General features: G+C 31.3%; 2 protein-coding genes and 1 pseudogene across 4 annotated transcripts; 1 reads left to right on the top strand and 2 right to left on the bottom strand.

Moving 5' to 3' along the window:
- Positions 1–1,343: 1,343 nt before the first annotated feature.
- Positions 1,344–3,569, bottom strand: LOC110269360 (aquaporin PIP2-7-like; annotated as a pseudogene). Its single transcript, XR_015907350.1, has 2 exons — positions 3,268–3,569; positions 1,344–2,253 (listed from the first exon to the last, which is right to left on the bottom strand). The product of XR_015907350.1 is annotated as an aquaporin PIP2-7-like (transcript).
- Positions 2,623–6,055, top strand: LAP5 (Chalcone and stilbene synthase family protein). 2 transcript variants are annotated; one of them, XM_016332415.3, is made up of 3 exons: positions 2,623–2,877; positions 4,317–4,543; positions 4,920–6,055. In XM_016332415.3, exons 2-3 carry the CDS (start codon positions 4,363–4,365, stop codon positions 5,912–5,914), a joined length of 1,176 nt encoding a protein of 391 aa, XP_016187901.1. In that variant the 5' UTR covers positions 2,623–2,877; positions 4,317–4,362; the 3' UTR covers positions 5,915–6,055. The 2 variants fall into 2 exon arrangements, with proteins under 2 accessions (XP_016187901.1, XP_088364933.1); XM_088508807.1 differs by lacking the exon at positions 4,317–4,543.
- Positions 6,056–6,163: 108 nt separating this feature from the next.
- On the bottom strand, positions 6,164–8,843 carry LOC107629598 (uncharacterized). Its single transcript, XM_016332416.3, has 6 exons — positions 8,333–8,843; positions 7,659–7,858; positions 7,337–7,477; positions 7,157–7,237; positions 6,589–6,713; positions 6,164–6,489 (listed from the first exon to the last, which is right to left on the bottom strand). Exons 1-6 carry the CDS (start codon positions 8,553–8,555, stop codon positions 6,441–6,443), a joined length of 819 nt encoding a protein of 272 aa, XP_016187902.1. The 5' UTR covers positions 8,556–8,843; the 3' UTR covers positions 6,164–6,440.
- Positions 8,844–16,307: the final 7,464 nt, after the last annotated feature.

The following is a 16,307-nucleotide window of genomic DNA, read 5'->3' as shown; positions in this document are numbered from 1 at the left end:
TCTCCATGAAGGATTTGCTTTCCAACTAATCCAAATTTTATATGTCTATAGTAAAGTTCTTATACACGTGTCTGAGGGATTATTTTTCAAAAATTCTTGTAAACTGTAATTGTGTATTATGATTTCTTTTTCATTATTTAATTGAAGGAGATACATTAGGCCAAGAAATAATTTTGTTAACTAGAAAAATTACTTAAAACTAAAAGATACGTTACATACTCTCTTTTTTATTTTTGTGCACTATGAATATTCTTGCAATTGAAGCATATTATTATACAGTTAAATCAGTTAATGTGATCTAACACTACCAAAATTTGGATGCAATTGGAATTTTTACTTTGAACAAGCGATCTTGAAAAAAAGTTTTATGGGAGTCAAACATATAATTAAGATATAAATTATGTGTCATGAAACTACTTTTTTCAAAACTTAAATTCATAAAAAAAATAACATCAATTATATCTCTAATATTATGTAAAAGTATTTATGTTCAAATTAAAAGTATTAATTTTTTTGATCTTACAATCATTATAACTTCATAATTATAGAATTGAATCAATTATAAAAAAATAGAAATTATAATTAACATAATAACATCTAAAATTACAGTAAGTAGATATTTTTGTTTTTAATTTATAAATTAAATTTTTTTAAAAAATATTAAAAATCAATAAAAAAAATATAAAATGATAAACTTAAAATTTAACAAAAGCTTTTTTTTATTTAATTTTATGATATCACTTATTCTATTCTACAACATATTTTGACAATGACATAGAAAATCAAAAGATTAGACTTATTTTAATAAACGCTACTCATGGAATAAATCACGTGGAATTAATTTATCTATTTTATAATTTAGTTGAAAAATAATATATTATAAAATATTAAAATTACTAAAACAGTATGAAATCATTTGTTAATATTATTTATTATTTCATAATTGGATTTTGTTTAATAAAATTATTATAATTTAAAATTATTAGCTTGTCTTTCTAATTTTAAACTTAAGAAATATTATTTATAATTATAATATAAAATCAAGATATAAATAAATAAAAGTAAAAGAATAAAGATTGATGACGTTTAAAAAAAAAGAAAGAGATATATATAATGGAAAAAAAAAAAGAAAAAAAAGTGCTTGTAAGAATACTTGAATTAAGAATCGGAGCATTGTGAAATGACTTACAAGAGGAGTGAACACTAACTCAACTTCTTTTCTACATTTGTTACAATGGTAACAATTTCTTTATAAAATATTTGGGGGGTAAAACTTATATCAATGTCACTATTTTTTCTTTATTGATTACATATCCCTATAATAAAAAGAACTGTATGCACCATAAAAAACAAGAAATGGCATTCAAATTTACAATATAAGAACAGAACTACATTACATGGCTTTTGAATAAGTTGGAATCAATCAGCTTTCACCAGCTATTTAACAGAATATAACAATTACACATTGAACTCTTTCTGTAGATAAATAAACAAAGGAAATATATATATACTTTTTTTTGTTCATACAAACACTCTGACAATCTCTCTTAGCATACAATTATTTGTACAATTCGTAATATATTCTGAAGGCCAAGAAAGATCCAACCAAAAACACCTAAAGTTCATTCCCCAATAATCCACTTCTTTGCAAAGCTGGGCCCAAACACCTTGTTGGGTTAAACCCAACACCTGCATAGCCTAGGTAACCAGTAACAATTATAGAAACATGCGTTGTCAATGCTAATGCTCCAGCAGTCACAGCAGACACCATTGATAACCTTAATTTCTTTAAATTTTTTCTTGTCAAATCCCAAAGCAAACAGCACCAAAGATGTGCATGAAAATTCTATAACAAATGCAGCTAGTGACTTTGATCCTAGTTTTTTATTACGATCATCACCAATTGCACAGCTTTCAAATGAATATTTTTCTGGTAATTTTGGATTTATTACATATTTTAGTATAATGAAACCAATTATTGAATCAATACACTGTGCAATGATATACATTAGTGCACGTGTTAATAGTAATAACATTTTTTAATAATGCTATTAATGTGACAGTGGAACTCATGTGAATTCCGATGAATGGAATTGTGTTTATTAGGAACAAAAATAATAGAAAGAATATTACAACAGGGACTAACAGTTTGGGATCAACTTCATTTGAGTCCAAGCAGCCCATTATTGAGGTTGTTAGCATAAACATTAAAAGGCAGTTGAAAGCTAGCTCGGTCAGCGCTGCCATCCATGTCTGAAACAAGAAGAAGAAAATAAATAAAATGTCAGTATAATTTTTTATTAAAAAAAACTGACAAAAATCCTTTAAAAAAAGCATGTTGATAGCCCAAAACAATTGTTGCAGACACAAAAAAGGGCTTTTAAACTAAAAAATAAAGAGTTATGTTTGTTGGGACAGAAAATATGGTACAAAAACGAAGTATGAACTACCAAAAAAAAACGCAGCTCCATCAATCTCTTTCATTGTTTTCTTTTTTCTTTTTTTTCCTGTTTTTTTTTTTTAATAATGACTAGAAGCTAAGATGAACAAATACATATGTTAATATGTTTTTTATATATATAATAACAACAACAACAAGGTATTCAATAGTGTACCATAGTGACCTATAATGGGATGTTAGTTCCTGTTTTACAGCTTTTCTTACTGATGCCGTACGTTCAGTTGCTTGATATATGGTATCTTATTATTGGCTAGACGAACATCTTACTCATTGATCCACAGAGCCAGATACAAGCGGTCCAAGTGTGTGGGATATCAAGCAATTGGACGTAGGGTGTCAGCAAGGAAAGCTGTAAATCCAATCCAAACTGCGGGTTGATTCTCTAAGTGGAGAGAATTAGGCTTAGAAGGAGTGTGGTAAGGGACTCCATTCTGTGTTTAAATTAAAGAGCTTCAATTTAAGTAGTGTGTGTGGGTTTGTGAACTTTGTGTGTTATGGTGTGGAGTTCACGGGATGCTGTGTGGGGGTTTTTATAATAGAAGTAGGGAGAAAGGATATGTTAAATTAATTTAAGAGGCTTTAGTTACCTAACAAATTAATTTAAGACTATAAATAGTATAAACAAGTTTAGATTCTTTGAAAAGTGATCGCAACTTCTATAGAATAAGTAGCTAGAAATTAGCAGAACTTCGTAATTTTATTTCTATAATTGATAGAGCTCTGCTATCCTATAACTGAATCGTATAGGTATCCAAAAAAGTTCATAATGAAAAGATGGATCATAATCATCGCAACAGTAAATGTACCGACATAGTAGAAGTAGCTGGAAACATTAAGTTGGATGAGGGAGGGTTCTTCGCCGGCGTCAGCAGTGTCATCATCGTCGGATGTGTCACCGAGAGGGGACTCTTCGTCGACGATGGCAAGGGCGTCGATGACGGAATCGGAGAGGAGGGTGTCGTAGTTGACCAAATGGTGGAAGGGATGGATTCTTCGGAGAAAACGACGATGATGGTGTCGGTGGTGGTGGGGTTTGTTGGTTTAGGATGTCGGGGGTAGTAAAGTTGTATGCAGCTCCAGCAGTTTCATAATTCATTTTAACAATATTGTGTTTGGCCAATTGAAATTGATTTCTGAAAGATGATCTTATTTATTTGGGTCATGGTAAAAGAAGGTCTTGCTTGCAGTATTTCTACGGTGGGCCCAAGTCAATGGTTTGGGCTCTAGGCCCAACTTGAACAAATCACCTACGAATAAGTGAATTGCCTTGTTTAACCAACTTGGGTTGGTCGAGTAGTCAACTCATTCGTCCGCTTAAACTTAAGCAAGTGTCAGGAGATTCGAATTTCGACTTGTGCATGCAACTATCCATTAGCTAGTGGCAGATCCTTAAATAGAGTTCAGATCTGCAACGAATTAGTTTGTAGGCAACCAAAAAATAAAAAGTGAATAGCCTTGTGCATATAACAACTCATTAGTCAATAACAAACTTTTAAATGAAATTTAGATCCGCGATATGTTAGTCATTGACTTGCCGAGACGGGTGTTGTAGTGGCAAAGTTGTTTTTACAATAAAAGTGCAAGTCTTTTTGCTTTTGAGGGTGCCTAATTAGAGTGCCTATTTCAAATTAGATGTAATTAGAGCTGAAAATCTAATCCCAACCTCTTCCCAACAACCACAAACCAGTAACACAATCTCCATGAAAGACTTGCTTTTCAACTAATCCAAATTTTATATGTCTATAGTAAAGCTCTTATACTACATGTCCTACCCATTACAAACTTGTCATGGTCATTAAAGTATTGGATATTATTATATAAATATGATATGACAAGTCCTGCATAACATTCACAGCCAAGGAAATTAATTGCATTCATCTGATTTATCAACGAAAGAAATTATGGGAGATGAAGGTATCATGAGAGGTGTCACAAAGCAAGTCAACCCTGGGAAGGCTTCCATATTAGCTCTTGGCAAGGCATTCCCACACCAACTTGTCATGCAAGAATACTTGGTTGATGGATATTTTAGGGACACTAACTGTGACAATCTTGAGCTCAAACAGAAGCTAAGCAGACTTTGTAAGCGCGCATATATATATATAGATTATCCTCTATCCTTTTCTATTAGGTAGCATTTAGTTCCCGTTTAGGACAGAGAGTACAAAAATAGTGAAATGGTTCAGAAGTATTTCTTTTATCTCTTCTTGTGTGCACAAATTAGCTTAAAATAATCCTAAAAATATATCTTTAACCCCTATATTTTGGAAGTATATGAATAATATTAAAATTTGTTCTCAACATTTCTGTTACTTTTGTCATGGGATAGTAACTGAACGCACTTTTATTATATGTATTTACTTAGAGACAATTGCGATTCCTATGTAAATAATACTGCAATGCAATGTCACTTTTGGTACTAATGTCACATTGGCTTTATAATGGTGTATATACACAGGCAAGACAACAACAGTGAAAACAAGGTATGTGGTCATGTCTGAGGAGATACTAAGGAAGTACCCAGAACTTGCGCTTGAAGGCCTTCCAACGGTGAAGCAAAGGCTAGAGATATGTAACAAGGCAGTGACACAAATGGCAATTGAAGCCTCCCAGGTTTGCATCAAGAACTGGGGTAGATCCTTATCTGACATAACACACTTGGTTTATGTCTCATCAAGTGAAGCTAGACTACCAGGTGGTGACCTTTATCTAGCCAGAGGACTAGGACTCAGCCCTGCGACTCAACGAGTCTTGCTCTATTTCGTGGGGTGCTCAGGGGGTGTGGCCGGCCTACGTGTTGCAAAAGACATAGCCGAGAACAACCCTGGTAGCAGAGTGCTTCTAGCTACTTCTGAGACTACAATCATTGGGTTCAAACCACCAAGTGCAGATAGACCCTATGATCTTGTTGGGGTGGCTCTCTTTGGTGATGGCGCTGGTGCAATGATAATTGGCTCAGACCCAATAGAGGGTACTGAGAAGCCTCTCTTTGAGCTTAACACAGCAATTCAAGAGTTTCTGCCAGACACTGAGAAGAAAATTGATGGAAGATTGACTGAGGAGGGGATAAGCTTCAAGTTAGCAAGAGAACTTCCTCAAATAATTGAGGACAATGTGGAAGATTTCTGTGACAAGTTAATGAGTGTTGCTGGATTCCAGAACAAGGAGTATAATAAGCTGTTCTGGGCAGTGCATCCAGGTGGCCCTGCAATCTTGAACCGCATAGAGAAGAGGCTCGACTTGCTGCCAGAGAAGTTGAATGCAAGTAGAAAGGCTTTGATGGATTATGGAAATGCTAGCAGCAACACCATTGTGTATGTGCTGGAATACATGCTAGAAGAGGCCATTAAGATTAGAAAGGATGGTGGAGATGATCCTGAATGGGGCATGTTGCTTGCTTTTGGACCTGGGATCACTTTTGAAGGGATTCTAGCAAGGAACCTGTGTAATTAACCTTTGAAACAACATGTGATGCAATGTTGTTATTGTTGTCATAGAGGTGTGTTGTGTGATACTGATATATCACTATCCAATACAAGTTCAATGCTTTAATGATAAAATGAAAAAAAAAAAAAATCTAATAAATTCGTTTCAACAAAACCCTTATCAAGGAATTTTATATTATGAATCACAAGTTTATCATCGTGCTAGAGGGCAACATTCACAATTGTGTAACTTCTAGATCCGTTAAGTAGGCAGAGCTCCACGTAAGACTTTGTTTATAACTTTGGCATTTGAAATGGTGACAACAAAAATCCAGCTTAATCAAAATGGAGACTCCATGTATAAACGACTTTTCAACTATAAATAACCGTACATTAAGCATAAATAATTAGTTTTCTTTCATCTCCAAATTTTACAGAACCAGCTTCCACCAAGGAACCAAATAAGTGTGTAAACACACAGTGTACTCTAACAAGGGTAACCCACCATATTGCCTGATTAAGTTAAAGTGTATCCATTGAAACAGATCCTTCACTCACACCACTCCAGAGGGAAGACGAAGAACAAGCTGACCTCCAAAAACACTGCAACAAAATAAATATTATAAGAAGTCATGCTAGAAGGACCTCAAGATTCTATGCCAAAGCTGCCAGATAAAGAACTGTACAATATGCTAAACCAACCTTTTGACATAGTAGTAACAGAAATCTGCTAGGATGAAGGTCTGGACAATTTCTGATATAAGAACCATCGGTGGCCATAAACCATACCCCAAGGCAACCAACAAATGTCCACGGGTATCTAATACCTGTTACAAGAAATAGAATGTTAGTATGAGTAGGCACCCGGCAGACAGTATCCTGTGAACTATATCAGTAAGAAATGTGCTAATAATGGCAGCAATACTCTATTGTCTAACTTGCTATCTATCAAAATTGATGTAACTTAAATTTATAAACTCAGCAAAGAAAAATTTGACAGGAAAATCACATACAGCAAAGCACAAGCTCTCTAACAAATCTTCAGAGGAATGACGTCAGGATTGTACCATTGAAAACGAAAGAGATAAACTTATAATAATGTTAATTTACACCCTTGGTCAAGGACATTGCCATTCTAGTGGAAAAAAGACATTAACCATCACAGTGATAGGTATCAACATGATATGCCAGGAAACAAGCCATAACCAAATTTGCAAATGAATCAAATTCTTGACTAATATAGCTAGTAATTTTTAAGAACATATCATACCTGAAGAACCCAATGAGCACAGCTAAGGAATCTTGCAACGCCCAGCGCAAATACATAATGAGCAGTGAATGGCTCAACAATCTGGAGGTTAAAATTAAAAAAGGTTAGAAAGGAAAATAACCAGATCAGATCCCAAACATAAAATTTAGAATGGCAATTCTTGGAGTTAAGTAATAATACTTTGGTGTTCTGCATGACCCGCAGTTGAGGTAATACCGAAACTGCTTCCAGATATACACAGAATGCCCAGAAAATCCTGTTCAATAAATGATGAGAAGTTGATGGATGAATAAGCAAGGCCAACACAGCACAGGGTATCACCTGCATTCAGTTTCAAAATTAGAACAAGTCAAATTGAATCTAATAGAAGGCCAATCTGTACAGAACACCCCAACCTCACACTTCAACCACATCACCTATAAGTCCTGATAAACGTGAAAAACGGATATCTAGAAGGGACTGGACTTCTAATTTTTTTTAGTGATAAATAAGGAAAGCTTACCACATAGTATATCGCAAAGTTATCCTTCTCTTCCATGTAACTAGCCTTCAGTTTGAACCGAATCATGTATATGACCCACATTGTAGTTACGAAAGTAGCGAAATCGAGTAGTGTGTGTATATCATATTCCATGACAAAACTACAGTACAGCCTAACAGCTAAAAAGATAGCTGTTAATTCCTGGGACTTGAGTGACAATCCTGCACATCATTTCAAAAACCATTAGCACAACAGAACAACAATAGAACAGACATGTCACTCTTTTAATCCAATAACTCAAGTCAATACACTTTCATATATATAGAAGAAATCAAATCAGCCAAACAATGTCATGTATAGTGCAACAAGTTTCATTCTGATTTCGGAACCTAGTATGGTCTTGGTATAAAATCAAAATCAAAATCCAGTGCAACTAATCCCAAAAAAAATTGACTTTTCCTTTTCAATATCTTATACCCTAGCATTTCAACAAAGCCTTAAGCAAATTACGAGCTCAAATAGCTAAAAAGATAACATTTTTAAGCCTACCGAGTTCACAAAACCCCAGAGAAGGTAAAAAAATCCAATCAATCAAAACAACAAAATCCAAATTAACAATCAAATTAAGCGATTAGCGAGAGTTTCCACTTTCCGAATCAATAAACAAGAAGAATTAGGGTTAGTGAGTTACCGACCGGCGCAGGTCTTCTCCTTGATGAGCTTATAGATGAGAACAGAGATGCCCAGGGAGTGAACAGCCTCGGCGGCGACGAATAGGTTGTCGTGGTCGTGGACGATGAAGCGGAGCAGAACAAGCGCCGCCATGCCGGAAATCACGGCGAGGAAAGCCTTCACCTTTGGTGGCTGCCGCTTGAGCCACGTGGTCATGGAGTGGATCGACATTCTCTGACCCCTCATTACTGAAAAAAGCTAAACTCTTTGTTCACAATTTGTGCGAAGTGAATGAAGTTCGATCGATTGGTGTGTTGGCTTTTGAGAAGTGGGAAAGTGGGAATTGAAACGAGGGATTGAGTGATTGGAGAAGGTGAGAGAAGTAATGTTAATGCGTAATTTATTAATACTTATTAGAGGTTTCAGCTACTGCTGCTACTTCTCGCCGAAACTGCAAACAATCACAACTTCCGTGTACAAACATTAACTACTGTGTTTTTTTTTATTATTATTATTGAAAAATAAGAAACCCTCTTTGTTTGAATTACATTATCTCTATTTAATAATTAAAAGAAAAATTAGTTTTTTTTTATCAGTATTTAATTATTTTAAAATTCAAATTATATATTTACTCAGCAAAAAACAGTCAAATCGTACCTTTAAAATTATAAATGGTAATTGCAGGAGAAATAAATTGTGCTTTTCCTTTTTTTTTTTTGTAAAATATAGTATAGCTGTGTAGGTAATTTAATAATAAGTTTCATGAATGTTTTTGTATAAAAAATTCTTGTTAATTACACCCTTTCTTTTACCGTTTATAGAAATTTTTAAGAAAAATAATTTAGTTCTTAAAGCAATGCTTGAAAGAATTAAAGTGAGGTTCAATGAAAAAAAACCTTGAGAATTTGAATTAGATTAAATTACTTTATAGAATTAATTTAGTGTTTGAAAATTTTATAACTGTCAATTAAAATATGGTAAAGAAAAATATTACAGAATATTGCAATAATTATACTTTACAAAAAGTGGTATATTTTATATTATTTTTACACAAATTTAATGACAAAACTATATTCATCTTTTTTTAATGGTATTTTTTTTTTACCAAAAATAGGAGACTCGAACCCGCAATCTCTTAATTGAGTATGGGAAGATTATGTTATTTGAACTATTACTTATTGGCTTTCTAATGGTATGTTGACTATAATAATTTTATTAAATAATATTATTATAGTATGAGCTTATTAAGAACAACTTCTATACCAAGTAAAAGAAAAAAATAAAGAAAAAACTTATTTAAATGGTGGTGGAGATTTTCGAAAGAGGAGTGTCCCTTATGGAAAAGGATTGTCTGCTCCTGCAACAACCTGAAGCCTGATATCATGCTAGCAAGCCAAAAGTTACCAGTTAAAGGAGGGCCCTGGAAAGACATATGCAATCTTAATTTAAAAGAGCAGAGGATAAAAGACAAAATGCTTACAGGTCTGGCGATGGAGGTAGGGAACGGGAGGAATATCCTGTTTTGGGAGGATAACTGGCTGCAAGGGGGCCCCTTGAAGGTGGCTTTTCCAAGATTATTCTCTGTGTCGAATCAGCAAGGATCGATGCTAGGGGATTGTGGATTTTGGGATGGACTAGAGTGGATCTGGAACTTCCAGTGGCGGAGAGATTTGTTCCAATGGGAGCTGGAACTGATCCATCAACTTCATGAGCGGCTAAGGCCAGTGAAGCTGTCAGATGGTAAAGAAGACACTTTGGTTTGGAAGTTTGATAGTAAAGGGGTTTTCTCTACTAAGTCGGTGTTGAAGGTCCTACAATCGGAGACTCTGTCAGATGAGATAACGAGTTACAGTTTCACAAATACAGTATGGCGCGGGATGGTACCACCAAGAATTGAGTTGTTTGGGTGGTTTGTGCTCATTGGTAGAGTGAATACTAAAGAGAGACTGAGTAGACTAGGAGCTCTAAGACTCAGTGATACTCTCTGTGTACTATGTAAGAAGGAGATAGAGTCGGTGGAGCATCTGTTTCTTCTCTGTGAGTTCACATGGCAGGTATGGTGCAGGTGGGTGGGGTCTTTTGGGGAGGTTTGGTCTATGCCTGGAACTGTAAGGGAAATGTTTGAGAGGTGGACTGGTCGGCATAAGCGGAAACAAGAGCAGAAGAAATGGTTGCCGGGATTCTTTGCAGTTATTTGGAACATATGGGTGGAACGCAATGCTAGAATTTTTCAGCATCAGGAAACAGTGGTGGACTTTGTACTAAGTAAGACAATACAGAGCTACAACGAATGGACTGAGAGTGTCTCTTTTGGTGGTTGATGGCGGTGGGGAAAGTTATAGGAATTTTATGTTTTTACGAAATTCTTGTTGTTTCTTTTGTTGCTCCACATTAGTGTGTTGAGCTTATGTTGATTCAAAAAAAAATAAAGAAAAAACTTTTATTTGCTTTACCAAATATTATTATTACAAATTTCTAGCAAACCTCTTTTTGCTCAACTTTGATGAAGAGTTGAAGACAAAGCAAAATTAAAAAAAAAAAAATTGTGATACCAAGGTGAATTGATATTGAAGACAGTTGTAGCATGCAGATGTTGTTTTAGACACCACGCTTGTGATGGAACAAAACATTTCCTTCCTTACACTTTAGATTTAGCCAAACTACAAAGTTAAAGAATAATTTTTGGTAATGCACTAAGCAAAAGGGTTGCCATAATATTGAATAATAATCTCTTGCATACAAATATTTTTAAGTGAAATTGATAATTAATAATTTTAAATAAATTAATATATTTCTTAAAATGTTTAAAGAATTTTAACCAGGAGAAAAAAAAATTAGAGAGGTTGCAAGAGAAAAATAGAAAGTAATAAAGATAATGGTGAAGAGAAATAAATTTAGTCTCCTAACCAATTCTATTCTCTAACAATGAGATTTTTTTATTATAAGTGTATGTTTGGATTACAGATTATAATGAAAATTTATATACAATTGATTTTACGAATTTGATTTGGATGAAAAATAAATTTGTGTTAAGGTGATTTATATTTGGCAATCTTTATATCAAAATGGATTATAGTTAAATAAATGTTGTTTGAATTATACTACTCAAAATTACTTTTAAATAAAAAATTACTAAAATAGACATCAACTTAAATAATATATATATTATCTTATCATTTTAATTTAAATATTTGAATAGATCTTATTAATTAATTTTATAATAAAATTAATATTTACTTACTAAAATAAAAATAACATAAAAATTGGTAAAATATATTTTTAATTAAAACTAAAAAAAATAAATTTTAGAGAGTATTAAAAATAATAAAAAAATTAAATATTTATTTTAGTAGTGATTGAAATAAATCAAAAATATTTTTATGATATTTTTATATAGTATATTTTTAGTATTTTTATTATTTTTTTAGTATGCTATCATTTTTACTATTATTATTTACGATTAATTTTTTGTTTAATTTGCTTTACCTAATGGGATCAATAAATTATATTATAAAAAAGATAATAAAAAAATAATACACAAAAATTATAATTATAAAAGTGTATAATGTTAAATAAATAGTTAACAAAAAAATAAAAATAATAAATAATAAAAAGAGAGAGTTTATATAAATAGAAATAAAAAGAATTCTATAAATAATACAATAATACAATAATATGCATAAAGAATAAAGTTGGTGAAAGGTAAATAAAAGTTTAGTATTAATGGCTAAAAATCCATTAATAAAATGCAAAAGCTAAAAATTGTTGCTTCTTGTAAACTTGATTTTAAAGGCAAAATCACTTCTACTTTTATGAATAAAAAAGTTTGCCAAACAAAAAATTAAAACTTAAAAAAGTTTAAATGTGTTTTTTCCATTTTAATGCGCTTGCCAAACACACGCTAACTCATAGGAGTGGCAAGAGGGGAAGCCTGCTGTCCCGTCCTACCCCACCTAGTGAGGCGGTCCTAAAATCCCACCCCACTCTGCCTAACCAAGTTTTCATCCAAAACATAAGTATAAATATTCTATCCAAAGCAAAATAAACATAATCCAAAATATAATTATAAATATTTTTTTCAAATTAATATAAACATAATCCAAAACACTCAATTTTTATCTTCATACTCTTGTAAGTTAGGTTGAAAAAAGTTAGGTTTTGGCAAAAAAATTACAAAAATACCCTTTCACTAAAAAAAACTAAGCCCGGCGGAAAAACTTGTTCCGTCCCGCCAAAACCTGCAGTTTAAGCGATGCGAGTTAAGCGTGCTTTTGTTATTTGGCGGTCCCAATTTTTTAATTCGATCTATTTTTTTTTGACGGATTACGCAAACCGCCGACAGATTTAGATCCATTTACCAACTCTACTAGTAACTCATCACTTTAACTTGACAATTATGCATTTTTTGTTATAAACTGACCATGAAAACTGAAAGAAGAATAACGTCAGAAGTTAAAAGTGTCTTTTTTTTTTCTTCAAAAATTATGTTTATAAAAATGTTTAGAAGTCAAGTTAGATTTTCACTCGTTAAGAATAATTTCTCGTAAAGCACTGAGCAAAAAAGTTACCATAATATTGAAGAATAATATCTTGCATAACTGAATTTTGATTTTGATCTATACATGGATACTTTGATTGCTCACATAAAGTTGATAAGAATTTCGAAGACAAGCCTTTTCTATAGGGCTGGAAGTGAGCCGAACTGAGTTGAGTTAGATCAAGTTCAAATTTGACTCACAAAAATTGAGCTTGACTCACGGTTCGATTAATTAACAATTAAGCCTATTTCTTAAGCTCAAGCTCAGCTCACAAAAAACTCACGAACTGGTTCAAATAATAGAACATAAATACATAATCTATAATTCTATATCAATAAATTATAACTTATATATTTTAAAAAATATTTAAAAAAATTCAATTTTATATATTGTTATCTATCAATAAATTATAAATTTTTTATTTATGTCCTACATCAAAATTATATGTAAAAAGTAAATATAAAATTTTAAATAATTAAGATCATATATATATATATATATATATAATATTAAAAATATAGATTAAATGCATATAGGATATGTGTATTAATAATTATATATATATAATCGAGTCAGTTTACGAGTTAATGAACTGAGCTTGTCTAAGCTCAAACTTGGCTCATTTAATTTATGAGTTCAATTCCAAGCTCAAGCTTGGCTCACTAGCTCACGAACTTAGCTTATCGAATTATTAACGAATCGAGTTCGAACTAGCTTATGAGCTAGCTTGACTAACTTCCAACCCTACTTCCCTGACTCTTGCTCCATGCTTGGACAACACCATTTTTTTTTTGCAAGTTTCTTACATGGCATGTACTATAGTTAATTAAATTTTAAAAGGTTTAATTAATTTGTGCTCTGAAAATTAATATTTGAGAATTTTAGATCATTTAACAAATTTTGTCTAAAAAAAAATTATATGGTACAGATCTAAATTTGTACAGATTTAAATATTTGTTTACTTAAATCACACTTTCTAAAGCCACACTTTTCACTTAAAACTGTAGCTCTAATGGAAAAAAGTAAATTAGAAGATTTAAGAGAAGAAATAATTAAGTTATCAAAATTAATAGATCAAAAATTAATGATTTTAACTAATGTTAACTGTAATGACACCGAATTCTTAAAATCAATACAAAATGATTTTTCTCAAAATCTTTATTTTACTATAAGTTTTATTGAAGGACTTCAAAAACCTGAAAAAACTTATTTTTCACACGGAATTTCTAAGAAATGTTACCATGGAAATGATTCCCCACATCTTTATCATACTTTTAACCCACAATTAAATTCTATAGTAGATATGCTTGAAGAAATATTAGTATCTATAAAATTTCAAAGAAATAAGGAAAAAGAAAATCCCAAAGAAGAAAAATTTCAAAATATAATCAACATAACAGATTTAAAAGTAAAACCACCACTAAAATTATGAATATTGAAGAAAAATTAGAAGAAGTTACAATGCTTTTTAAACAATTAAAAATAGCTCAAGAAAATAATATTATGGAATAGGGATTTCAGATAGAAGAAGAATTAGTAAATTCTGAAAATATAGAAAATGAAGAACACATCCTAGATTATTCAAGTGACGAAGAACCAGCAATTCCAATACAAGTAAAAAATGAAGCTGGAACATCTAGGGATAATCAATCTCAATTTAAATGGGAAACAGGTTTTGATAATTATGCTTTTAAAAAAGGATTTATAAATAAAGATTCAAAATATACAAAAACACCATCAAAATACGTTCCTAAAATCCAGGAAATGGAAGGAGAAAGAATGCTCGATTTAGACTGTAAAAAGAATGAAAAAGAAATTTTCGAAAACTGGTTGAATTCCTTCTTATTAGAAGCCTTTACTAATCCAAAACTTAATGAATTATCTGGAAGAGATATTTGGAATTACATAGGGTTTCATACTAAAGGAGCTATAAGAGATTATATGATATCAATAGAAAACCAAATAATAGAAGAATTAGCAACAAAAACAATAGCTTATGATAAGATATTATATATAATGATGATTCTATATAAAGAATTTTTTGGAAAAAATATTATAGATCATAAACAAGAAGTCTATAATAAAGAATATCAAGAAGCAAAAAATCATTTAGCTAACATTCAGATATATGATCTATGTAATGTGGAGTCTTATATATGTGAATATAGAATACATTATTACAAAATAAAAGAAGAAGATAAAAATCATTATCTTAGTATGTATATAACAAAACTTCCATATCCTGCTAATGAATTTATTATGGGAAGATTTATAAGAGAAATAAATAGAGGAACAATTGAAAATAATTTTGGTGGAGGAACCTCTGCAATAAGAGAGGAAATAAAAGAACGTTGTATGCAAGAAGCAACTCAAAAAAGATTTGCAAATATAATTAGAATTTGCTGTCAGGATAATGAAGAGATACCTCAAAAATATGGTCTTAATAAAAATTTTCAAAGAAAAAGAAAATATCAATTTAGAAAAAGAAAATACTATCCAAACTGGAGAAAAAAGAGGTATTTTAGAAAAAGAAATAACAATAAAAACAAAAGACAAAAAAGTGATTATTGCCCGAATAAAAAAGAAAATTGTAAGTGTTGGTATTGCCAAGAAGAAGGACACTATGCAAATGAATGTCCGAAAAAGAAGGATAAAAAGGATCTTACTAAACAAATAGAAATTGCTAAGTCCTGTTTCATGGAACCATTAGAAGAATCTGATGATAACTTAGACTATATTTTTGAATATGTCTCGGAAACAGACTCAGAGACTGAGTAATAATGCTACATTTATTACTATAAAAATAACAGAAAAGTTTATAAATGCTTTCATAGATTCTGGAGCAACGCAATGCTTTGCTAGTTCAAACATAAAACTTGATTGGAAAAAATTAAAGAAACCATTAAGAGTTAGAATAGCTGACAAATCAATACATAAAATTAACCAAAAAGCAGAGATGGTTGAAATTTTTATTCAAAATTATAGGTTCATTGTTCCATCTATATATATGTTAGACTCTGGAATAGATTTTATCATAGGAAATAATTTTTTAAAGCTATATCATCCATTCATTCAAGAATTAACATATATAGTTTTAAAAGCACCATATGATTCTTCAATAAATCAAAAATCAAAACGTATAAAAATACCAACTACCACTATAGATAAGATCTTAAAATTTAAAATATTTTCTATATTAGAGACATGTTATTTAAATTTATACTTTCAGATAAATATCCCAAAAAATAGTCTTGAAATAAAGATAGAAGAACTTTTGGATGAAATTTGTGCTGAAAATTCTTTAGATGTTAAAAATACAAATAACGAATTAGTAAGTATTAAATTAAAAGATCCTACAAAAGAGATAAATGTTCCAAATAAAATTCCTTATTCCGCAAGAGATAGAGAAGAGTTTTCATTAGAATGTAGAGATCTTTTGGAAAAATGAATTATAAGATTA

This window comes from Arachis ipaensis, chromosome B3 (assembly GCF_059453495.1).
Source record: "Arachis ipaensis isolate K30076 ecotype BB chromosome B3, ASM5945349v1, whole genome shotgun sequence".
NCBI classification, from domain to species: domain Eukaryota; kingdom Viridiplantae; phylum Streptophyta; class Magnoliopsida; order Fabales; family Fabaceae; genus Arachis; species Arachis ipaensis.
This window is presented reverse-complemented; position numbering and strand designations above follow the sequence as displayed.

What these genes read in the sequence shown, in the direction of transcription:
- LAP5 (XM_016332415.3), top strand. Translation starts at nt 4,363, where the DNA reads ATGGGAGATGAAGGTATCATGAGAGGTGTCACAAAGCAAGTCAACCCT. An exon ending in ACAGAAGCTAAGCAGACTTT is followed by an intron (nt 4,544 to 4,919) that starts GTAAGCGCGCAT and finishes GTATATACACAG; the next exon opens with GCAAGACAACAACAGTGAAA.
- LOC107629598 (XM_016332416.3), bottom strand. Translation starts at nt 8,555, where the DNA reads ATGAGGGGTCAGAGAATGTCGATCCACTCCATGACCACGTGGCTCAAG. An exon ending in GTGCTCATTGGGTTCTTCAG is followed by an intron (nt 6,714 to 7,156) that starts GTATGATATGTT and finishes TTCTTGTAACAG; the next exon opens with GTATTAGATACCCGTGGACA. An exon ending in TGTTACTACTATGTCAAAAG is followed by an intron (nt 6,490 to 6,588) that starts GTTGGTTTAGCA and finishes ATTTTGTTGCAG; the next exon opens with TGTTTTTGGAGGTCAGCTTG.